This window comes from Phalaenopsis equestris, unplaced genomic scaffold, assembly GCF_001263595.1.
Source record: "Phalaenopsis equestris unplaced genomic scaffold, ASM126359v1 Scaffold001114, whole genome shotgun sequence".
In the NCBI taxonomy this organism is placed as follows: Eukaryota; Viridiplantae; Streptophyta; class Magnoliopsida; order Asparagales; family Orchidaceae; genus Phalaenopsis; species Phalaenopsis equestris.
Genome location: NW_018165553.1, coordinates 121,927 through 148,854, shown reverse-complemented (window position 1 = coordinate 148,854; position 26,928 = coordinate 121,927). Strand labels below are relative to the sequence as shown.

The following is a 26,928-nucleotide window of genomic DNA, read 5'->3' as shown; positions in this document are numbered from 1 at the left end:
TTTAACAGTTTTATATTTTTTTTTGATTGTTGTGTTACTCACTATTAAGTGAGATGTCAGTTCTAGGTGTAATGTATGAGCTTCTGAATTTTTGAGGATTTTGAATGTATTTTCTATTTTCAGGTACTGGTTATTCAACCTTGACTAATTCTCTTATAAAGAACACAATAGTACAGGGGAAAAAAAATATTTTTTTCATAAACAACTGCAACACAATTGCTGCACAACTCTATAAAATAAACATGTACAATTTTCTCGCAGCAGCTTCTTGGCACAGGCAGCTACCCCAAAGAGACCTTATACATAATTGTTTTACCACCTCAATCTTTTTTCACCAAGTTTGAATGGAATAAAAATTCATAAAGGTGGTCACAAATATTTGTGATATGCCTAGTGATGTGATGATGTTGATTAGTGATAAATGTGGTGCTTTTTGTTGCTAGTATTTAGTAATTGGCTTTTAGTTGAATCATAATAAATGACTTGTAGTTGATCATTTATAGTTTTTGGATGTAGCATAATCTTTGATTGCCTGTTTTACTACAATTTTGGATGTAGCATAATCTTTGATTGCCTGTTTTAATACAATGCTCTTTTTAATTCAATCTACTTGCCTGTATACAAGAACTGGAATGCATGCGTTGTATTTTTTTTTTCTTATTTTTTCCCAATTAAGTGAAATACACATTATGTACATGGCCTAAGGTTTCCTTTGGTCTGAAGGTTCACTCTCCTTGGTTGTTAGTGATACAATTATGCATTGTTGAGTGATGTTCGCTAGTCCTTTTTGATACATGCATTTATCAGTTAACGACCAGCTAAATTCATTTTAAATTCTCATTTATGTAAGCTTATTGCATGCTAGACTTACAGAACCTCATTTAGAGGTCCTATCTGGTATTGTATTTATTTTAAAGTCTAATATAATTGTTTCTCAAGACTTCTTTTCTAATATATGTACTATCCATTATGTCATACTTGGACGTTTTTGCGGTTTTTTGTTTCCTTAATCCTTTATCATTGAACTGTTGTAATAATCATGGTTGGGAATTTTAATCAGGATGCTTTGGAACATTTGGCATCAATTGATCTTCTGGAATTGTGCAACGAGGCAAAAATAGAGCGTTGCCGGGCCACTCGGGATCTGAGTAGCTGTGGCCGCTTTGTTCAAGATGTACTAAATTCATGTGGGCATGCCTCTTTGTGTGCTGAATGTAGTAAGAGATGCGATGTGTGTCCAATTTGTAGAACATCTCTTCCAGTTAATGGAAATAGATTACGACCTCGACTTTATTATGAATGCGCTAGCGCTGGTCTTATTTCTAAGAGACATGCTGACAGATTTCAAGAGAAGGATGATAGCAAGGATCATTTTCTAGCTATTCAACGCCTGTATTCTCTGTTTGATGTTGCACTAGATAACAATCTTGTATGTTTGATTTGCCATTGTATCCTTGAATAATTTTACTTATTGAAGATGTCACTTCCAATTTCTGCTGCATATATCTCCTGGCTGATTTGACTAATATTCTTTGAATGATCATTCTATAATAACCTGTTACCTTAACAAGTACAACAGATGTTACAGATGTTTGTATGGATGAGAGTGCTGTATCTAGCGACCCTGTTATGTCTTTCTTACTGGATGAAGTGGTTGTGAAGGACTGGTGCAAGCAAAGATTCAAGGCTATAATTCATGATCTTCAGATAGCATGTATCCTCTAAGAGTTAGTTCAAATCTTGAACCATAAAGTATGTAGGATTCCCCACTTCAATCCCATCCATTGTATGATAGTCATAGTGTATGCCTTAACACTGTTCAGATAGGCTTGACTTGAAAGGAATGAAGTCAAGCATGTCTTTATTTCAAAGATCAACATCATCTTGAATTATGGAGGTCTCCATTGGAGTCTAAAGGCCTTCGTTTAAGTAGAACTAAAACTGAATACATGGAATGTAATTTTAGTAGTAATAGCTCTAGTGACAGAAGTGTGACTTTGGGTGATCAAATTATTAAAAGGTGTGAACGATTTAGATATCTTGGGTCCGTTGTCCAAAGCGATGGTGATATAGATGGGGATGTTAATAGTAGAATTCAAGTTGGTTGGTTGAAGTGAAGGAATGCTTCGGGTTTTTTGTGTGATAGAAAAGTACCGCTAAGACTGAAAGGAAAATTTTATAAGATGGTGGTGAGACCTGCAATGCTCTATGGCGCTGAATGTTGGCCTTTAAAAGAGAAGCATAATAATAAGTTAAGTGTTGCCGAGATGAGAATGATTAGGTGGATGAGTGGCTTTACACTTAGAGACAAAATGCGGAATGAATATATTCGTGATAGGGTTGGTGTAGCTCCTGTGACAGACAAAATTAGAGAAAGTCGTCTTAGATGGTTTGGTCACATTAAACGTCGACCATCTAATGGTCCGATTAGGAGAGTAGATTTAAATTCGACTTGTGTTAAGAAAGGCAGAGGTAGACCTAGGAAGACTTGGGCTTATTGTATTAAAAATGATCTTAATTTACTAGAACTAAATGAAAATATGACACTAAATAGGACGCAATGGAGAAAAAGGATTCATGTAGCCGACCCCACGTAGTGGGATTAAGGCTTTGTTGTTGTTGTTGTTGCTCTTTTTAATTCAATCTACTTGCCTGTATACAAGAACTGGAATGCATGCGTTGTATTTTTTTTTTCTTATTTTTTCCCAATTAAGTGAAATACACATTATGTAAATGGCCTAAGGTTTCCTTTGGTCTGAAGGTTCACTCTCCTTGGTTGTTAGAGATAAAATTATGCATTGTTGAGTGATGTTTGCTAGTCCTTTTTGATACATGCATTTATCAGTTAACGACCAGCTAAATTCATTTTAAATTCTCATTTATGTAAGCTTATTGCATGCTAGACTTACAGAACCTCATTTAGAGGTCCTATCTGGTATTGTATTTATTTTAAAGTCTAATATAATTGTTTCTCAAGACTTCTTTTCTAATATATGTACTATCCATTATGTCATACTTGGACGTTTTTGCGGTTTTTTGTTTCCTTAATCCTTTATCATTGAACTGTTGTAATAATCATGGTTGGGAATTTTAATCAGGATGCTTTGGAACATTTGGCATCAATTGATCTTCTGGAATTGTGCAACGAGGCAAAAATAGAGCGTTGCCGGGCCACTCGGGATCTGAGTAGCTGTGGCCGCTTTGTTCAAGATGTACTAAATTCATGTGGGCATGCCTCTTTGTGTGCTGAATGTAGTAAGAGATGCGATGTGTGTCCAATTTGTAGAACATCTCTTCCAGTTAATGGAAATAGATTACGACCTCGACTTTATTATGAATGCGCTAGCGCTGGTCTTATTTCTAAGAGACATGCTGACAGATTTCAAGAGAAGGATGATAGCAAGGATCATTTTCTAGCTATTCAACGCCTGTATTCTCTGTTTGATGTTGCACTAGATAACAATCTTGTATGTTTGATTTGCCATTGTATCCTTGAATAATTTTACTTATTGAAGATGTCACTTCCAATTTCTGCTGCATATATCTCCTGGCTGATTTGACTAATATTCTTTGAATGATCATTCTATAATAACCTGTTACCTTAACAAGTACAACAGATGTTACAGATGTTTGTATGGATGAGAATGCTGTATCTAGCGACCCTGTTATGTCTTTCTTACTGGATGAAGTGGTTGTGAAGGACTGGTGCAAGCAAAGATTCAAGGCTATAATTCATGATCTTCAGATAGCATGTATCCTCTAAGAGTTAGTTCAAATCTTGAACCATAAAGTATGTAGGATTCCCCACTTCAATCCCATCCATTGTATGATAGTCATAGTGTATGCCTTAACACTGTTCAGATAGGCTTGACTTGAAAGGAATGAAGTCAAGCATGTCTTTATTTCAAAGATCAACATCACAGTTATCTGGCATATCTAATGTTCTTGAGGTCATGGTTTCTTCATTCAAGGACAATCTCTCAGCCCAATTGAATGACTTTCATTTCCTTCTGAGCAGCACACTGAAGACAAAACAGGTTCATTTCATGGATTAACACTTTAAAGTTTTTGAACATATGCAACCTTTAATACTCTTTCTGTTTGGATAAATTATTCATTTTTATAAGGTGCTATTTTTTTCCGAGACTTTATATGTATTAACTAAAAAGAATCTTCATATTTTATTTTTTACTTGACAACTCAAGATCTTATTTTAATTTACTTTAAGCAATCTAAGGTGAAATTTTTTAATTTTTTTTTCTTTTGCATATTGTCTGCTTAAAGTTGTATCAGCTGTCTTAGTAAAGCATGATCTTTTTTCATATACGCCTGAATCATTAGAAAGCTTCAAGTGGGTGCAATGCTCATCTTGTGGTGGCAGTATCTATGTTTAGAAATAATAGAAAGAGAACACGCTACTGACAGACAACAATTGCTACTTACTAAATAATTGCCAATTGTAAGGCTAACTGTAAAGCCTCCATATTTCTAAAATTTGAAATGCTTAATCTCCTTTCATATTCTGAACTTCAAACAATAAGTTCAGCTTTCTTGCCTAAATTATTGAAGTAAAATTTGGCCCTCTTGTTCTTTTGTTTCCTAATGGTTTGTTTGTCATGGAGGCGCGGCTTACCTCGCTTCTGCATTGCATTTCAAATCTTCTTTGATCCATGCCTGCTTGGGCATGGCATGGGAAACTATGGAACTTTTCCTTCGCATTTCAAATCTTCTTTTGAAGGAAGAGAGAAATTTTACTTTGGAGGTGTGCGTAACCTTCACATATTATAGCCATTCAGTAATCACAGGGCATCATTATTCTTGTATAGAGTGAACTAGCTGGGTGAAAATAATGGCTTCAATGGTCGATAGTTCTCTCAATGACAAAAAACTGTCTCTCATAATGACAAACTCTTTGCTATAGTTGGAATACTTTCTCCTTGAGTAATTCAACCTTTTCACTAATAAAGGCAATATGATGTCCACCTTGATTCAACACAAAATCAATTTCACATTGGATGCATCTCGTTCTAATTCAAACACAATAAAAATCTGGAGGAGTTAGAACAGATGCATGAGTAACATGCTTACTTCACAGCGTCAACATTAGCAAGTGCCCCTTTTGACCAAGCAAATCTATCTGCCTTGAGATGGTCTATTAGTGGTGCTGTTGATGACCATCCCATAAAATGAATTTAGTTCATTAAATTGGCACACCTGGGGAAAGATTGTAGACTTGGTCAGTTCACCATAGTTTCTATCTTACTTGGGCTAATCTATGTCAGTTGCTAAAACGAGATATTCAGTGTTGCAATCTGCGGTATTGGAAAGTGGCACTTTTTTGGATTGCCATACAACTGTTTTATTTGCAAGACTTGAAAAATCTATCATAAGTACTACAAATCTCTTCTGAATGCGACATACCAAAATGTTTATCAAAATAAATAACCACTAATTTTCTTATGATTGCTTGAAAATTCTTGTTTAACTTAAAGGTACTTGAGGTACTGCATAGGCCAAAATGCATGATTGTACCCTTATACAATTCATTCGCATTATGAAGGAGATCTTCCACTTGTTCTTGCTCTCATTTGAATCTGATGCTAATTACTGCGTAAATTAATCTTGAAAAAGATGCTAGTTAATGCAACTGATCCAACTAATCATCAAGTAGCTGAATATGGATCTAATGCTTAATGATGAACTTGTTTGCTTCCTTGTTATCAATTAATATATGTTGATTTGTTCAACTGCACAATCAATGTTTCCACGACATAGATTGGTTTTTTTGCAAACTACTCCCCGTGTAATAAGACCGTCGACTTATTTTTGCAACTTATACTCCACTGATCATATCTTGTAAGTTTGTTTGAGGAGCATTGATCTTGGGATGAGATCTCAGACATGCATTTTTCTTTTTTAATGAATGATTATTTTTATGGTCATCATGAATCGTACCCTTATGATTTTGTCATGATCACCTTAATAGAATTGGACATGCATTCATAAGCATCAAGTCACACCACACTTGCTTCTGTAGTTTGTATCAAATGGAAAACACTACTAAGCATCTTTTATCAACATTAATCTCATATCTTTCCTCAACCATGGGAATTAACTGAGAAGGTTTCTGAATAGTGAGGTTTAATTTGTTACCTCCATCTGTATTGAGATTACACAACCATTTTTTCCACATTTTAGTATGTACTAAAGATATTATGCTTTAGTCATTGTTGGTCTCTCTTGGGTTTGTTTTAGAAAATTGGTTGAACCACAAGCTTTTTCTTCATCATTTGTAGGAAATTGATACTTTTCTCCGTTCTCATCCTCTCTTGAATCTCCACTGAGCTTCTCTAGCTGTTTTCATCTCAGTAAAGTAAATCACTTTCTTAGTTGGATAATTTGAGACGGTGTGTCCAAATCCATAACATTTAAAGCAGTTTCTATCTAGAAAAGTCTTGGGGGTACTGATCCAACCATCCTATTCTTTTTGATGTGTTAATTTTTTTTCACATGGTTTAGGCTTTGACACTTTGGTCGGTGTTTTTTGTTGCCTCATCTCATAGGCGCACCTTGCTTAAAAGGTGGGGTGGTTAGGTTACTGTTGTGTTTCTTTTTCACATTCAAATCTAAGGTTTGTGTCCAACAGGGTTTAATAGAGTTGTAATTTCATCCCATTTCCAATTGAAGGCCTCAAACCTCCAAGACAACATGCTTTGGTGTTCTCTTCTGGCTCCGCTTACTCATATTTCACATATGTGTTATTCAGACTTAGCGGTGTACTCTTCTATTGATAATTCCTTTTGCTATAAATGATGAAGTTGAAAATAGTCTTCGAGCTTATAGTTTGCTGGAAAATATTTTGAGTTGCATTTTTTTTTTCGTTTTACACTAGGTCGTGATCTTGTTTTTCCTTTCATGCTGGCGTTGATGATTCATATTTTCTCACTATATGGACACACTCTTGTGGTCTAATAATATTTAATCTAAGCCCTCTGCCAGGTGGAAAGTTTTTACTCAAATGTCTATTCCATTGTTTGGAAACACTTAATGAACTCATCCGAAACTAATGATCATCTAAGTATAATGCATCAATTTCGCTCCTAAATTACTCTCTTCTCCTGTACTTAATATCAAATCAGTCAGACATTGGTTTTTCATCACTTGAAATCTCTTGATGGAAGGGGTGTTTCTTTGTCTTCTCTCACTTGTCGGTCATTTTTATGACTTTGGATGATTTCACCATGTTGCATTCTCTCAAAATCAATGAGTCTACACTTTAATTGGGGGATTTCACTTTTCATATCCTCCATGGTAAGCTTCTGAATATTTCTATTGGCGGTTTTTCCCGGCAACATGATTTGTTTTCCACCAAGTTTTTGACCAAGGTAGGGTTTGGATCTTGGTTTTCCTTCATGGATAATAACAAGATGACAAAGTAAAACACTGTAATAAGATTTGGGTTATTCTTTATGCTCAACTCTCTAAGAAAACCCATGAACGGCCCTCATCCCTCTAAGATCATTAGAGAATAACTATGAAACTCTTGAGATTTCTTGATGGTTAGGTTGATCACGCTAATCAAGATAAAGTTTTTGAAAGATTGCTTGCTTTCAAGACCTCTTCATTCACCTTATTTGTTATGCCCAATTCTGACCAAATTTTCACACTTATAGAAGCTTTGAATTTCGTATTTTTTTTAATTCATTTTCCTTTGTATTAGGACAAAGTGAGTAATCCATATAATTATAGTTTTTTGCAGCTTCTAAAGCTTTTCAGAGTTGGTTTGGAATGGAGATGGCTTATAAACATGACCTTACTTTGTACTCTTGATTTTATTGAATAAATACTCTTTTGATTGTGCTTATATATTGTGGGATGACATAGTGATTGTTTTGCTTTATGGTGAAGTTTTGTGGGTTGATCCACTAGGATTTTGGCGAGTTCTATGTTATTTTTGCCCACTTGTATTCTTCTCTTTCAATATAATTTTTTACTCTTTCACATAAGGCTTCGTAAATCCTAACTGCTCTCTTATTTCAACCTGAGGGCACTTCCAACCTCTCAAACTCCTCTAAGTATTCTATGATTACCTATGAGTTCCTATGGTATCAACTCGTTAGAATCATAAGCTAACCTGGCCAAAAGCCTCATATTGTGAGTAAATTTCTTGTTTTGAGCACCAAGATCTAAAATTGTAGAACTCTTTAACAATGGATTTAAAATTCATAGTAACACCACTATTAGTTTCTTTAGATCTCAAATCTTTGATCTAGTATTCTTTTAAAATATAAAGGTTTAACCTCAAATTTGTTCAAATCCTTTACCCTTTTTCTTACTATGTATATAATCCTATCATCACTCAATGGGATACTAATCAAATTAATTGCCATGACCACCAAGTTCTTGTTGACCCTATATTTTCTATCCAACCATTGTATTATATTTTCTTTTTGAAACCTTTAAATCCCATAAAGAAAGCATATGAATTCAATGCCTAAGCCTTGGCCTTCAATCCTTTGCTATTCTCAAATTATATTTGATTTATTTTTAATGAAATTAATATTGAAGAATTTCATTGTGATTTTGCGAGTTAGAAAAATACAAACATACCAACTTTTTCATGAGTGACACGTGAGTCTAAAACATATTTTCTCTCATTAATAGTGATATGTGGGTGGACTTTCTGTACAAATTGCATCTCTAAGGATCCATGCTTTGTATTCTTTATTGATAGACACTATGTGTCATGAATATTTTACTAAAAGCTAAAAATTGATGTTTCATTTTCTCCTCTTGTTGTTAACATGGTAAAAATATTAGTTAGTATTAAATTTAGAAAGATTTAGATTTGCTATATCGAATAATTTATTTATTTTTAACTAATCACCCTCCATATAATTCAAAGTAAAAGGAATAAAACCTGAGATAACATCTTTGTATATATCTTAACAAAATGGAGTGATCTAATTAAGATTGATGGACAAGTATTTACTCTTAGAAAGCTCATTCTTTTTTCAGGAGAATGTACCACAGTGATATTCAATGAAGTTGTTTTAATCTCCGACCGCATCATAAACCGGTAATCATCAGCGGTCCTTAGGTTCAAGAGTTTATACAACTTCTATCTTTTTTTTTTTTTCATTTTTAACAACTTATACAAAATTTCGTCCACAAGATATTATTCTCATGTTGAATTGCACATAATATCTACATTTAAGTGTATTTCTAAAGGGAAAACCAATTACATGTCCAATTACGGAGTCCTTAGAGGTGACAAGAAAATTATATTGCCGGAATCATGTTGCAAATTTGAATATATAGCTATCATACACAATTTATTCCCATCCAGCAATGACAAACATGCAACACATGTTAAATAACAAAACATCATAACTTCCTGCGTCGATGAACCATATCTTTTGATATAGGGTCTGTTTGGGGCAGCTTGTGTGTTTCAGGATAAGCTGCTTATTCTGAAACGCAACCCGCGGGCCGGCCGCAGGAGTCGACCCGCTGCCTGCATTTAGTGTAAAAATTCAAACGCAGTTTCAAATAAGCTGGCGAAACGTGCGAACCAAACGGTACGACAGCGTTTTCAAAACGCCGCTCGCACTTATAAGCTGCCCCAAACGGACCCATAATCTAACTTCTTATTTTTAAGAGCACGGACATCCACGTGTGTTCCATTAATTGCCCCAATGCAATTTTATATCATATTATTTTCTCAAGCACATTCAATCTGCTAAAAAAAAGCAAAGTAATTTCATGAGTATGAGTTTACGTTGAAGTGTGACATATCAAGATAATCATGAGATATTTTGATAGGTGTACTCTTAATTTTAGCGTCTTGGGCATCACATTTGTAGTTGCCAAGCTAACAAGAGCATCCAAATTGATGTTGAAATATTTACTGATTATTTTAGAAGAATATTGAAAACGCTTAAATGCTACTCTTATTGACTTGTGTGATAACATATAAAGTGTATCCCTCTTGTCGTTATTCTTGAATAGCCTTTGTAATCTTGTGGAAGATCAATAAAAATTGCTGGTGACATCTGAGCATATTATGAAAGCTCCTTATATTTTTTTGCAAACAACTCATCAATCCATTAATCTTCTATGTATGTTGTCATTGAAAGAGTCTTACAATATATATTTCATAGTAATTTTTAATTAAACACACAATAGTGAACATAACCTTCTTGCAAAATTCTTGTTGGTTGTCAGCAATAACTGTTACAACACGAGCAAAAACTCATCAAACAACATTTACAAGAACAATATCACCAAAAAAATATAGCAAGTCATATAAGATGATAGTTGTTCAAAATGCAAAAATAAACAAACAGTGCAGATGAATTTATACAGACTATAGAAAAATACATAAAACAATACATAGACTTAACAACTTTCTAGCGATCACTAACCACTTAAAACTTCAAAAACTTAACCCTTATAAAGTTTTAGCCTTGACTGCCTTCATAGAAAAACCTAAGGTAATGAATCCTTTGTTTAGTTGCAAGTGCAATGAACACTCTCTTTTAATAGGGTCCTTGAGCAGCTTGGTGGAGTACAAGAATAATGGAATGTCATCATAAACTTTAGAGATCACCTCAAGCATTTTGATGACATAAAAAATGAAAGGAGGTTCACATGATAAACTTGGCTTAAAAGACATTTGAAAATTCTGTAACTAGTTGAGATTTCTAATCTCTTAGAAAATATGCCCCATTGGTCTTCTTTATCCCTTGGACACTTTCAATAGAATGTTGGAGTTTTGTGTGATTGGATATAATGCGCTCATTGATGGTATGGTATGAAACTTTTTTCTCGGTCATTTGAACTTTCAGTTTGTTTAGTTACTCCACAGGTACCTAATTCAATAGGGCCTTTCTGAACAGGAGCCCATGTTTTGTCATTGATGGCGACGAATCCATTGAATATCAAGTTAGGTTTCTCAAGGTCAGGATCAATACCAGGAAGTTTGACCCGCACATTTCATTGAAGTGAAAGTAATAATTATATTGAACTGCACATTCTAAGTAAGTTATATGGCATGGCAATTAAAGAAGTTCATCTTCAATTTTCCCTTCCATCATACATTTGAAGTATTGATAGTTTTCTTTCTGTGATTTCAAACCAGTTCAGTTAATCCACGTTTTAATTCTTTTCAAAATTTTCGATCTTTCTAATTGGTCCCATTTATTTTTTAGTCAACTTCTTTCGTATTCTCTCACAATTTTCTCATGAAAATTCTGTATTATCTTCTTTCAGTCATCTTTGCTAAAATCTATTGTAAGTCGATTGCATGATTCTACTTCTCTTAGACAAACATTACAAAAAATAAGCACAACTTTTCTTTCCCATGAAGTAGATAAACCATCTTCTTTTGATTTCCCTATTGCAACTAACTAGTGAAAAGCATCACATCATAACGTCAGATAAGAGGTGTAAAAATTTACAGAAGTCCACCTTCCATTGATAAAATTGAAAAAAGAGGAATAGAATTAGAAAATAAATTTAGGGTTCATAGTTAAAATAAAGAGTTTAATAATCTTCCATCACACTATTTGAACAAGGCTAATGACCCATAAAAGTGGGCATCGTGGTTGTCTTAGATCAGTTTAGGATAAGTTCTTTTATATCGAAATACATAGAAGCATAAAGGCTTTCCGGAAGAACCCCTGGATCATATAACCCTTTGAATAAAAAATCGATTCCAAATCCAATTTCAAATCCTTGGAATAACATATATAATGAAAAGATACACTTTATGGAGATGGCTAAATTAATTACAGTCACTATCAACACCCAAAAATGCATTGGCTGGTACCCTCATTAATTTTCTTTCCCAAATTCCATACCAACGTTAATGTTAGCAAACAAAGGCAAGCTTCCAACTTATAAATGAAGCATTTAGAAAGGGTTACCAGTCCAATCACCTAGTATACTCAACAATAGTCAGATTTCCTTAAAGGTTAAGAGCACTCTGAAAGAATTCAATTTATGATAATTGACATGAAAGTTAATATTTTCCAATAAATCATTTTCTTCTCCTTTGCATATATTGTGTTGTACTTCTATTTTATGTCTTGAAATTTGCATGATAAGCTAATGAAGATAGGGGCATTGGAGAACACAATAAAAACTTCAAAGCTAGCCTCCTTTTGTCTTTCAACTCATCTTTTGAGAACAATAAAAAAACATCTAGGCACTCGGCTCCCATTATGAAATGCTTACCATCCTAAAATAAATGTGTGAGTCATGGTGGTTAAACAAACCCTTTTCCTTTTGTCTTTCAACTCATCTTTTGAGAACAATAGAAAAACATCTAGGCACTCGGCTCCAATTATGAAATGCTTACAATCCTACAATAAATGTTTGAGTCATGGTGGTTAAACAAACCCTTCATGAAAACTAAACTCTACATACAATCAAACTACACATGTAGATCAACCAATATTCATTCTCCAAATATTTTACCACCATTATAAGCAGTATGCCACTAGACCATTAGAGCATGAAGAAAAAATAAAAAGGAGACATTCACTCCTATAAAGCATAGCTCAATACAAACAGAGAGAACAAATAAATACTTATTCACTCCTACAAAGAAGAATTGAGCAAAAGGTTCCAAACTTCATCAGGAAAGAAAAAAATCAAGTTTAACAACCATGTTAATGACTTTCTAAACGATCAACACATTTCCTTATCATGTTGCTCCAAGAACATAACAGTAAAATGCTCAAAGTAGAAATTAAGTGATTTAACATTTCTTTTTCATGCTCAAGCCTCCCATCACCAAAACATTAACTAACCTGGCAGAAGATATGCATAATATGCCCACAAATTACAGAGCACTGCATAATATTCGGCATAATAATAAGAACACAAAGGTATCAGGTCTGACAGGGAGAAAGAAAATTAGTAAGTTGAAACAAAAGAGAGCGAAAACTCCAAAAAATCAAAAAATAAAAGAGAGTGAGAGTCCCATAAATCCTAAAAGCACTGGAGGAAGAGAGATGAGATGAAAGCCTAAACCCTAACATTATAGGAGAGGATTCTTAAAAATAAAATGAAAAACTAAACTAATATTTTTTAATTCCGTTAGATGAAGAACACTTCCGAACAACAAGAAAGAACTGAATCGGAAACCTCAGGGATATGTGAGAGTTTAGAGATGCGGGATATGCTGTGAGAGTTGAGGGAGAGAAGAATAAATTGCGGATCACGTTATAGAAATGAGTTCGTAAAACTCTGTATTTCCAATGTCTCTTTTATAAAATGGGCTCTCTAACGCCGCCAAAAACAACTTTGAATTATACGGAGTAAAAATTGGTCCAAATAGACCCTAAGTGTTGTTTGATTTGCTACGATTTGGATCTTTCTATTGTGTAAGTTCTTAATCATGCCTCTTTTGTGATCCTTCATAGGTTTTTTATCAATATTGGATTTTAAGCATTTTTTTAAGGTATTCATAGAATCTATTAATTTTTTATGAATTATAGTTTTTTTTTTCATGCTAAATTTATGGACTTATTACATTATTTTCTATATTACTCACATGCTAGATTTGATATATAAATATTAGACCTCAATTATTTTATATCATCTCTACTTATTATATGAATAAGTTTTAAAAGTGTCTCCAATTTTAATTGATATTGGAGGTTTTGGAACGTTTGAGTTTGAAAATAAGATTCCTTTGTTTTAAATATTTTGTTCTTTTTTATGATTTTGGCCCTATCTCACTTTTTGATGAGTAAGTCTCTATCAATAACCTTATAATGTCTCATAGATGTTATGAAATTCCAACTTGCCTAGATTATCACATTTTTTAATTTACTGGTTTTTTCCTTGTTAATCAGATAATTGTTCATGTTTGCTTGTAAAAATTTACCGGAAGGAAACTTCTTATTTTTACATGTATTCTAATGGTCTAAACATTAGTCTTAAAGGTGAACTAGCCTAGTAATGTCAAGTCCACCTCACCATTCAAATGACATTCAACTATGGGCCTGGGCATCATGAGCGCACCAATCAGAGTGCTAAGATTTGCTCCTTGTGAGGAGAAGCCAGCATAAGAGAAAAACACTCACCTTTAAGGCATTCTCAGGCAAGTGTTACAATTGTCATGATTATAAACACATTGCATCTAATTGTCCAAATAGGTTGGATATTTTTTTACTGAGCACTGCACAGTGGAAGAAAAAAATATTAGAGATTCTAGGGATAAGGAGAATGGAGAGGAGTATCAACTATTCATTGATGGGAGAGATCTTTGTGGTGTAAGAAGTTCTTCAGACCCATCTCAATAGAGAGCAATAGTGACTCAGGCATAACATATTTTGCACTCGTATTTTAAAAGGGAATGCAGTCTTATCATAGATGGAGATAGTTGTGAGAATGTGAAATCTACACAGATAATGAATAAATTGAACCTCACGATCAAAAAACATGGCCAACCCCATTCTTTGACTTGTTGAAGTAGTGGAATGGGATCATTGTTAAATGAACCTCACGATCAAAAAACATGGCCAACCCCATTGTTGAAGTAGTGGAATGGGATCATTGTTAAAAAAATGTCCGGTAGAGTCTTCTGTTGAAGAACTTTAGGAGCGGAGTATGATGTCATGCCTATTGATTTGTGTCATATTCTTTTTGGCTAATTATGAGAGTATGACAAGGGTTCAATTCATGATGACTACAAAGATTTTTATATTTATTAAGCATGAAAAGTGTATCATACGTTTATATTTAAAGGAGTTAATAATGATGAGTACTCAAATTGAGATGAGAGCTATACTGACTATTGTTCCATTCCAACATGCTATGAGAGAGGCATTACTGGAAGTCAATTTGGTGATGTTGGAGGGCTATGTGACTGCGGAATCAATATCTAAGACTGTGCCCCTCTACTGGAGGAGTTATAGGATTTTTTGACTTATAATATGTTACTTGGATTACCACCTTAACAAGAAAGTGAACATACATACCTCATCCTAGGATTAGTGCTCTCCAATTGATTGGCCTATCAAATGAGACCAATAGAGTATGAGAAGTTACAAAAGCAGGTTGATGATCTGATGGCCCTGGGACTAGTCTGTAAGAGCAGCAGTTCTTATGACATATCATCTTTGATTGTGCCCAAAATTTTAAGTTGTATCACATGTGCATTGATAATGGGGGTAGTGAATAAGATTTTCAGTAAGTATTGTTTCCCTATTTTGAGATTAGATGACTTACTGGATGAGTTGCATGGTGCTAGCCTTTTTTAAGATAATTTTAAGTATTGGATACCACTAGATTGAGATAAGACTTGAGGTTGAGTGGAAGACAACTTTCAAGATGTGGGATATGTTGTATATATAGACAGTCATGCCTTTTGGCTTGTTTGATGCCCTGAGCACCTTTATGTCCTGATGAATCAAGTTTTTTAAGTTTTTTTCAGTGTATGTTGATGATATTTTAACGTTAAAACAGTCATAGGGTGGTATTTGCAACACCTATGATAAGATTTTGGAGTTATTATGAAGTTGTACTATCATTTAAAGAAGTCTCAATTTCTGAACCTCTAGGCATGCGTTATTGGATATATTATTTTGTTGTTGGGATTAAGATGGAGTTAGTTAAAATTGAGGTTATTGTGAACCAGCCCATCCACCTGTCATTAATTTATATACGTCAGTTCCATGGATTGATTTCTGTTTATAGAAAATTTGTCATAAAAAAATATTTCTATTGCAACACTTTTGATAGAGCTCCTTAAGGCAGAAAATATTTCACTGTTAGATGAAGAAGTTAGCCATATCCTTTGAAGTAGTAGATTACTTATGCCCTTGTTTTAGCACTTCCAAATTCTAGTCAGGTGTTCAAAATGGAGTGACATCACACCTCCAACATGGGGATTTAAGCTCTATTAAGTTAGAGAGGACATCCCATAGCCTATTATAGAGGGATGCTAAATGATTCTATATGGCAATAATTACTCTACTTGCACGAGGTGTTTAATGCCAATATAAGAGCTCTTAGCTACTTGAGTAACTATTTACTGGCTAATGGGTTCACTCTCTACATTGATCATGAAACTTTGAAATAGAGCAGAAGGGAAGACGTGTCTTGTATGTAGAATTCTCTCTACATTTCATTTTATGCTCATGCACAAAGTTGGGAGTAAGATAAAGATGGCTGATGCTCTGATCCGCCTACATATATTGATCACTACCATGCAATCAAAGGTAGTAGGATTTAAGTTGTTGATGGATGCTCATGCCACTTAACAAGGATTTTCAGGTGATTTGGGTTTACTGTTAGGATAGATTGTATGAGCTGTTCCACATATTTGATGGCTACTAATTCTATCAAAATTGGTTGCATTTCTTGGAGTTCACTTAGACAGTATTTTGTAGGAGTGTCACAATGGAGAGATGACAGGAAACTTAGACAGTGATAAGATTCTATCCTTAGTACAAGAGAATTTTTATTAGCCTTAATTTGTACAAGAAATGGAAGGACATTCGATTATGCAAGATTTGTCATTTAGCTAAGACCCTAGGGCAGAATATAAGCTTATATACTTCCCTTCTTGTTCCGTAGTCACCTTTGGTGGATATGAGCATTGATATTATTGCACGGCTCCATTTGATCCAACAAAGCAAAGATTCCATCCTATAGAGGTTTAGTTGCATGATCTTGCTGCTTATTGGCTGTTGCTAAACCTTGTGGGTGATATTCTTGCATTATTTGAAATGAAATTAAGGTTATTTTGCTTGGTAACATTTTAAATGTGTTGTTAATTTTTTTGGCACACTTTTTGGCTTTGATTTGTGCTAGAGATTGTTTCTCTTGGTTTTGACATTAAAGGAGTGCTATTATAACGATCTAGCCCGAGACTTAGAGTTTCCAAGTCAAGAACAGGCAGTCAGATGAAAAAATTAACATTTTCTCTCTAATAATGAATCATTCAAAAATATTGAAAGAGCCACTACAGAAAAAAAAAGATTTAATACAATTATAATTTGACCTTCCTATTTGATGACCTCATATTCTATACACATTGTGTTTCCCATTATTCATATTTTAAACATATGTCTAAACTTGAAAATATAAATTTAAAACAAAGAGCTATCAATAACTTGTAAATATTTATAGTTCCAATCTACAATAATGTAACAAAAAAGAGATAAAATGCATACTAGTTAAATATATCTATTTAGTTTAATTTTTTTTAATATTCAATTATGACCATTTAATAAATTTCAGAACATTGAATAGTAAATTACAATAACTTATATATATTTACATTTTATCAAGAGCACCGTCTAAATTGCATATTAAGTATGGTACACCAATATCAATAACTTCTTTCAATTTCGTGGATGGGCACCTTAGTGTCTTCACCTAGTACCAAAAGTCGGTAAAGTTCATCATTCAACATACACAATCAAACAAAATATAAATCATTTTATTTGCATTCTACTTATTATTCAATATTTTTCATTTATAATGTGTATACATAATTAATAATATAACTATGTGAATCCTTCACATTTATTTCTATTTGATCAATTTGATTAACTAGACAATTCAATACTTGCAGTATTAAGATATCTAGACAAATATCATTGATAATTTAGAAGTAAAAGTACTCACCTCGAGCTTAGGTGATTCATTTGTATATAAGTTATATCAACTTTATTCCAGTTGACTACCTATAATTATACATATAAAATATTCTTGTTAATTTATTATATTTTAATTTTATCAGTTAGAAGTAATTTGATTTTATCTTATCTTTAATGTATTATATATGAATCATAATTTTATTTTAGATTATTTAATCTATTTCTCAAACAATATTATTATTTACCTACTATTAGTTTATTAAATATTTTATCAAACTTCAATTATAATGACTTTATTAATATTTAGAAAAACTTCTAGATATTATAAAAATTAGATTTTAATAAATTTAATTATAATTCCTATGTCATTAATGTTCACAATTTTTTAATTAATGCATAACCTATTTTATAAATTTAATTTTTTTTGTTATATTTTATTATCATTTTGTTCATTGTTATTTTCATGTCACAACATGCTTTTAACTATTTCTTTTAAACAAATTAAACTTAGTAAAAGTTTATTTTATTTTTTTTCATTTAAATTGCCAATTTTTATAATCCTTCAACTTTTAACTTTTATTATGATAATACTATTACTACTACTATTGTTATTACACACGCACTCGGATAATACTATTACTACTACTATTGTTATTACACACACACACACTCACACTCAACTACACAGTAATAACAATATTCTTATTTTTAAAATTTCTTTAAAAATATATCAACTTAAAAAAAGCATTTGTTACTTTACTACTTCCTTGCACACAACAAGCACATCACGAGTCACCCAATCCTCTGCACATGTTTTACTTCTCTACAGTCTGAATTCTCAATCGAGTTCGACATGGAGATCACTCTACTTAAGCTCGTCGTTGATAAACCCACTATCTTCATTTTCATGACAGTGATGCCATGTGCAATTGGGATGAAGCTCTTTGTGTTTTGCCTTAGCTTGTCGTCGAATCGAGCTTGCCCATTTCGAGTTCCTACAACCTCGAGTTGGAATCACCAATCCCTTTTCCGATTGAAGGAAAACACCCATGCGTCGATCGCTCGCGTGCAACTCTCGACTTAAAAAATCATCTATGTTTTCTCTTTGCATGCACATCAACCTCATCTTCCACCCTTATACTACTCGATGAAGCCCACCGATTGCTCTTTGTTCGACTGGAAGTCACGCCATGCCGATTTCTTTGCTTGCATCTTTCTGATTCACTTCTCAGGAAATTAAAGCTATTCGACTATGAGAAGGGGGTTCCGTTCCTCATTTGTCAAGTTAACCTCTTTATAATGACGCTCTCACATCCTTCACTACCTCGCTTCGTCGCCTCCACTCAAAGCACTAGCATTATGAGTCAAAATATCAAACCCATCATTATAAATGTATCATTTTTCTCTTGCAAGTGGTGTGCTTAAAGCTTGTTCGGGATTATGAGTGGATCTCTCTAGGTGTCCATACTTGCACCACACCATTTTGCTGTGTTTCTGCTATCTTTTGCCTTGGACAGCAGCCACTATTATCCTTTTGTCCTCCAAACTTCACAAACTTCACATATTGTCTTCCTCTTGTCTTTCTACTACAGCTCATCACTAGATTTGATTCGCAAACACCTTCTAGGTACATTACAATATTCCCATGAATCTTCATTACTTGTAAATCAGGCTATTGATGAAGGCTCAAGGAAACCTAAAGAATTTTGGAATGACCCTAAAACTTCAAGCTTTTTAATTTTGATTCTTTATTTATTCCGAGTAATTGAAACTAAAGATTGTGTCATCAATATATTATGAATTTAAGATTTTTACTAATTATATAGTGAATTGATCAATTATTTTCTTGGCCCTGTTTATGGGTCCATTTGTTTTTAAGGCACCAAAATGAAGGGTGCGATGAAGGTTTTGCTAGACAAACATTTTTAAGCATAGTTAAAATAAGTTCCTTGAATATCATTTATTAAATAGTATTTCTTACCAAAATAGAAGGCCATTAGATATATTACGCCTGTAAACATGGTTTGTAATGTTTCTTTTTCCAGTTGTTTTATTTGTCCGTAAGTATTGCATTTTAATTTTAATTTAGTAGATTTTCTACCATATCATTTGATGGCTTCAAGTATATCTTTATCTAAGCACAGAGAAATACATCGAATCATATTGTGTTACTAAATTTAGTAGATTTTCTACCATATCATTTGATGGCTAAGCACAGAGAAATAGATCGAATCATATTGTGTTACTGATGTTGACCTTTTGGCTCCTGTCCTCAGCATTTGGAGATAATGATTTGGTGCATTCAGCATGACTTCCTTGAGAATGTCCAGTCTTGCTTTCCTGACTATCAATCATGGGCATCACAAACTCAGGAAAGAAAATCAGCAGCTATTAAGCAATCCTGGCCTGATAATTCAAGTTATTTGGCATATTGTGGTCCTCGATCTGAGTCTGCATTGTTCATTGAGATGGCATTGTCCAATCTTGAAATAGAAGAATCCTATGGAGACCAACATGATGAAATAGATGTATATTGCTTGCAGGATACAAATTCTCCAATGATTTTTTCGTCAAAAATTAGCGAGTCTTGTAGGAATAATGCATCAGGATGTTATCCTTTTAAATATGCACGATCTGCCATGGATGTAATCTTTTTACGCGGAGCATCTGATATGGTGGTTGCAAAAAGAGCAATTGTATCCTGGAATGTTTTAAAATTTATTATTATTATAATCTATTATGAAAGATTCTTTTTTTGCAGCTTTTTTATTATCCTTAACATGCTTGTAGTTCTTATATTATTTATTTGACCGGCATTGGTCTTTACCAGATTCAAAATGGAGGTATTTAGTTGATGATTTTGCCTCGTCATTTGGTATAGGCAGACTTCCATTGTTGGAATCTCTAGTGTTTTATCTTCTCGATGATCACACTGATAAGGCCTTGCAGGTAATCTTTCCATTTCAAGTATTTTTGTTTGTTTATGAAATCAACAGTATCGAACATGCAGAAGTCGGTGTTTCTTTTGCAAATTTTGATGAAAGATCTTGGCATGAATGATATATCTGATAAAATAGAAGCGAAACATGGGAGGGAGTTGAGCTACAATGTTTAAGAAATATTATATCTTAACTGATATGCTTTAAGATATATTTAATCTGAGGTGCTATGATTTGAATTTGTATATATAGAATATTCAGAAAAAATACCTGGTAAATCTGCCTGATGTTGATGTCAAAGCCTCTTTGATTGGAAGAAAATGTTCTTTGTTGACCATTTTCCCCATGAGTTAACTACTAATTGAAAGCCCGAATGAGTAATCTGAAGATTCATCTTTGGATCGGACTAACATTTACATCTCAAAAGCTTCTTGTCATGGATGACAATTTTGTCCACATAAGCTGACTAAGCTTTAAGATCTAATTTTGGAGGCAAATGCCAACATGAAAAAGTATCAGGAATAAAAATATTGTGAAATAAATAAAATTGTTTAGATATTTTGTCCATCCACTAACTTCTATTAAGCACATTTTGGCATTATTTTTTTTGTTGTTGAGCTGCATAGAGCTAGGTACTGCTTGTTTTCATTTTGGCCTAAAATTGACTTAAATTTTAAATTTAAGGAATTTTGGTGAGCGGCCGAAATTGAAGAATTGATAATACTTCTCTTTTTTATTGGAAAACTTCCCTACTTGGGATACTTTTATGCTCTTTTATTTTATAAAACAACTAAATTGATAATAAAATGGCTTTTTTTATTTCTTTTTTTGAAATCCAAATTACGTTTCTTAAAATGCTAAGAACATTTATGAGGCAATGTTGATTTTTTTCAAAATTTTTTGAAATCCAAATTACGTTTCTTAAAATGCTATGTTGATTTTTTTCAAAGTTTTCTTCAATGAGGCAATGTTGATTTTTTTCAAAATTTTCTTCAATGTTTGTGATCCCCATTCTGTTTTTCCACTCCCTTTCACATATTTTCGGTCCATCTTCCTCAGCCTTTTTGTCTTCATCGATCCCAACTTGTGCTTTGGCAGCATTTGTAACGATTGTTTTGCCTTCCTCTAATGTCAGACATGTTTCCACTCAACAATGTATGCTCCGCTCTGCAACAAAGTGAAAGAAATAGAGCCTACATGGGTTGATCTACTATGGTGGGTCATTAGTCTCTATGTATTTACCTTTGAGATTAGCAGGGTTGATATTGAGGTTGATCCTTAAATTGAATGGCTTGAAATCTACATGTTGGATTCAATTATCATCATCTTGTTTGGATCTCAGAATAATATCGGGGTGACAAATGATGGCTTTCATGAAAGGCTTGGAGTCGACTGGGGTTGCGTTCATTTGGGTTATTTGACCACTGTATGGGTTGCACATAAATAATTGTTTGAAGCTTAGAAATTGCTTTTGGATGAGTTTGAGATAAAGATGGAGAGAAATATTTGGGGTTTGTTTGGAGAGGATATCGATGGGGGAGATGCTATCAGAAGGGAGATGACAAAGGGGTTGGCCATCATGGCAGTTTTGGGGAATTGGTATTTATTATTACTATTATTTTATTTTTACTGGCTTTAAAAATATATTAGAATGTCAAGAAATAATATGAAAAAAAACAGAATCAAAACAAAGTAGAAACACTGATAAAAATGAAAAACAGAAGTTACCTCAACTACCCCTTCAGTTTATTGAAGTTTCTACTACTATTATTTTTTGAGTTCAATTTTTGGTCAAGTTGAAGTCTTCATGTAGAATTATGATTTTAGGATTGTCGAGGTTTCAGTTTTTGGTTATTGTTGTCGGCCTTTATGTATGACTTTTATCCTTATTGTTTCTTTTCAAGATTGGCCTGGCTGGGTATGCATGGTTTATGCCACCATATCCGCTCCACTTTTCAAGTTTGGCTAGTTAAATACTACGATTAGTAGACATGGGCTAATTGCCATGTAATAATACTCCCACTACTATTGAAGGGGTAAATGGTTGCCATAGTGGGTAGAAAACGTTTGATTTTGTATTTTTCTGTCATGTTAATAAAGTATTGTTCACCTAATTTTGAGCCATATTTCTCAAATCAATTAGGTCTAATATGGAATTAATTCTTCAAATTCTGTTCAAATATTATGCTTGATTGGAACAAATTATAGGCTTAAAGAGCCAAACTAATTTCCTAATCAGTTCATCAATCATCATTGTAAGCAATTCTTTAATTTTTTTCAGACGTTCTAAATGTAATGATCAAGTGATTGAAGTTTTAATGGATTGGATCTGAACAAGATATCTCTGTTTCAACCACACATGTATAACCCTTAGGGCTGCACATTGTAGGGATCAACCCAAAGAAGCTCACGCCTGTCACCCTCATTGTTGCATATAATGCCACCACCTCGGCCTCATTTTATGAGTGAAACACTCATTTTTGGTACCAACATTTTCTTTTGTTCTTGTTCTCACTCTTCTCCTCTTCATCTTCACTCTTATATTTTTTGTATAGCCTTCGTGTAAATTGTTTGCTTGACATTCATTCATGCATTTTATGCACTCTATTCCCAATTCTCTCGCAACCACTTTTCTATGCTCTGCTCTTTATTAAACCCAACACTTGTGGTGCCCTGCTCTACTTGAAATACCATGGCCCCATGAGTTTGTTATTGTGTTTAGTCTCCATCAATGCATGAAATACAATTAGAATCCAGAGGAGCATTGAATTGATGGTGATATGCAACCATTCATGGTGCATTAGGTTAAATATATGACGATGGTAACCATTCATGGTGCATTAGGCTAAATATATGACGTTTCTAAGCATTTAATTTTCATGAAGTGAAAAGTTACCACCCTTCCACGAAGATATGTAATTCAACCTGCTGAAGCATAGTTGAAGGCTACAATAAAAAACAAAGGGCTATGACAAACTATAACAGCTTAATTCAAAGGAGTCTTTTCTTGAAAAGTAGAAGAGTGCCTCATCTCAAATAATGAAAAAGTTGATGAGAGCAGGAATTATTTCTCTATCAGCTTAAAGGAACCCTTGCCGCTTGGACAAAGGAGAACTTGTGCTTATTTCTAGCAAATCAACTAGGGAAAGCCTTAATCTCCCCAGGAAGGTTGTGTTACTCTTACTTTGGTAATAGTCATTCTAATGGATATGATGAGCATGAAATTGCTTTTTCACAATCTTCAAGTAAAAGGCAACTTGGAAGAGTGATGCTAGCTATGGCCTCTAAATACTACTCACCTGCTTGATGGAAATCTCTTTGGAAAAAAACTTTGCTTAAGAAAATAGATGGGCAAACTCATCATTTTAAAAAATTTCTAGAAACAATGACACCTCCAAACACATCTAGGATTATGAGAAATTCATTGTATCTTGGGTACACTCAATCTTGATGCCCACCAGAGGATGTGTGCTCTACTATTATAAGTAATAAAGTTGGTTCATATGTATCTATTATGCCCGAAATTGAGGATCTGATTGTTGATCTAAACATGTTTCTTAAATAGATTGAAAATAATTATCAAGAAACAATTGTTTTTCTTTGAGAAATCATTCTTGGAATGAAGGATGCAAGAAACAAATTTTTTGTTAGTATGTGGAGCCTGATTGAGCTAGAAGCTTTGCAGGAAAAATTAGCTTTCCATAGGGGTGCCCCGGCGCCCAAGGGACTCCACAGGGGTGCCTAGGTGCTATTAGGGGCACCCATGATCTATATTCTTAGAAACCTGGCGCCCAAAACCTTCATTTGGAACTCATGCAATTGGAATTTCGACGACTAGGAGCTGCACAACTGCGCCGTGGTATGTTTGTTTCTAGGCTCTGAAGCGAAGACACAAAAAAAATCGACTCTCTAAATAATGTTACAATGCTTAGAAGAATGATTCTAGACATTTGAGTGTGGAAAGACAGCGCCCAGGAGTGGCACTCTAGTGCCACGAGTGGGTTCTCTTTTGATCGCGATTAAAGTACTAGACTTCTATATAGGGAAAGCATCTCTTGACAGTGCATGTAACATGAGCGGGATGACGCAAGCGGTGTTGCTAGCTATGTGTTGAATTTTTGTTGTTTTCTCTTGTGTGATCAAGAGAGGAGCGTTCATGAGTCTCATGCTTGTAGAAATGAATTGAGTGTGATGTAATTTGTACATTTCTCCTCATGTCATATTGAAATTTTTGGTGTAGATATGTGGTTTTTTTCGTTCTCTGGTTTTTGATGTTAAATTGTGTGATTTTGTTGATTTCTTGTATTGTGCTTCTATTTAATTTTTGTTCCAAATCTCTCGAATCAATATTTTTTTGTGGTGTGATTTTTTGTGAATCGATTGTGTCCAATTTTTCCATCCCGACAAGTGATATTAGAGTTTGGTTTTTTGAAGATATTTGATTCAAGTGCGAGTAATGCCTGACGAAGTTAGGTACAAGTTTTGAGAAGTTCAATGGTTCGAACATTGTGTTATGGAAAATGTAAGTTGAAGATTTGCTCTATCAAAAGAAATTTTATCTGCCATCGGGAGGAATCACCAAAAAGGCTTAATCTATGATTTTGGAAAAATGGGAAGTGCTTGATCGAGTAACATTAGGTTTGTTTTATCTTTCACTTATCTGTTGCTTTTCACATTGTTAATGTGAAAACTAAAGTGGATATCATGGCGACACTGACAGTGATGCATGAGAAACCTTCAACTTCAAATAAGAGTTTTTTGATGAAGAGATTATTCAATATGAAAATGGTGAAAATTAGTTCAGGGGTTAAACATTTAAATAATTTCAACACTATGACGAACCAGTTGTGTTCCGTGCGCATTAAGTTTGATGATGATGTCATAACAATGTTTATTTTGTTTTCATTGCCAGATAGTTGGGATGGACACATCACAATGATGAGTAACCCTTCGGGTAATATGAAGTTAAAACTTTGATGTCATTTGTGGGATTAGTTTCGAATAAAGAAGCTCATAAGAAGGCAAATGATTAAACTTTAAATTCTATGTTGGATGTTGAAAACAAAAGAAGAATCTATATAACAATACAGATAGACAAATTTAAGTCTAGAAGAGGAAAGTCCAAGTCAGGAAGAGGGAATGACAATTGAATGCTGGAACTGCGGGAAGAAAAGTTATCTCAAAAAAGGACTGTAAATCTCTGAAGATGGCTGGTGGTGGAGATCAAGATAGAAATCTCTCTACAAATGTCTATGCTAGAGAAATCCAAGGTGACTTATCCTTAGACAGGCTGAATATTGTATAGTAGCTTCGTGGTGGAGATCAAGATAGAAATCTCTCTACAAATGCCTATGCTAGAGAAATCCAAGGTGACTAATTTTATCCTTAGACAGGCTTAATATTGTATAGTAGATTAAAACGCCTCTTTTTATGCTTGCCCCAACAAAAAAGAGTTAAAAACTATATTAAGAGTGATCCAGGGAGGATATATTTGGAAGATAACAAGATCTATGATATTGTAAGAAATGATGATGTTGATACTGGGTTTCCAAATAAAAATGTTTGGAAGCTCGGTGAAGTTAGATGTATTCCAAGTTTGAAAAACAATTTGATCTCGAGAAGTGAGCTTGCTAGGTCAGGTACATTGCTACTTTCATAAGTGATTTGTGGAAAGTGACCAAAGGAGCAATGGTGATGGTCCTTGACAACATTAAAGGTAATATTTACCTAATTGATGTGATGCGAAAACCATTGGTTGTGGCTGAAACAAAGGTTGATACAAGACCTGTCATTCTAGGTTTGGCTATTTGTTCGAAAAATATATGAAGTCCTTAATTTCTAAAAATTTGCTTTAGGGTTTAAAATTTATAGATCTAGATTTTTGTGAAAAAGTGTGCATATGACAAACAAGAGAAAGTTTCTTTTAAAATTTAGTGAATGGTGAAGTCCAAGAAGCTGGAGTTAGTGCATACAGATGTATGAGGTCCTATTCCGGTTCAGTCTACTAGATGTTCCCACTATTTTATCATTTTTATTGATGATCACACGTAAAATATGAGTTTACTTCTTAAAGTGTAAATTTGATGTATTTGAGTTGTTTAAAAAGTGAAAACTATGGTAAAAATGAGACAAGTTTAAGAATGAAGTGTTTCAGATCAAAAAATAATGACGAGTATCATGATCAGATATTCAGGACTTATTGTGCTTAAGAAGGTATCACACATGTGTTCACTATTCTAAAGACACCACAGTAGAATGATGTGATCGAGCACATAAATAGAACCATTAAATAGTGTGCCAAGTGTATTAGGTTGCATGCAGACTTTCCAAAGTTCTAGGTAGAAGTTGTGAACATTGTAGTTTAT

General features: G+C 33.7%; 1 protein-coding gene across 1 annotated transcript in view; it reads left to right on the top strand.

Moving 5' to 3' along the window:
* Window positions 1-26,928, top strand: part of LOC110033216 (E3 ubiquitin-protein ligase HOS1) — a 64,135-nt gene that overhangs the window by 19,273 nt on the left and 17,934 nt on the right. Inside the window, exons 3-7 of the mRNA XM_020737124.1 lie at window positions 1,061-1,448; window positions 1,580-1,714; window positions 3,862-4,037; window positions 19,901-20,320; window positions 20,415-20,573. Coding sequence (XP_020592783.1) covers window positions 1,061-1,448; window positions 1,580-1,714; window positions 3,862-4,037; window positions 19,901-20,320; window positions 20,415-20,573 — 1,278 coding nt within the window. The remainder of the gene's footprint in view (window positions 1-1,060; window positions 1,449-1,579; window positions 1,715-3,861; window positions 4,038-19,900; window positions 20,321-20,414; window positions 20,574-26,928) is intronic.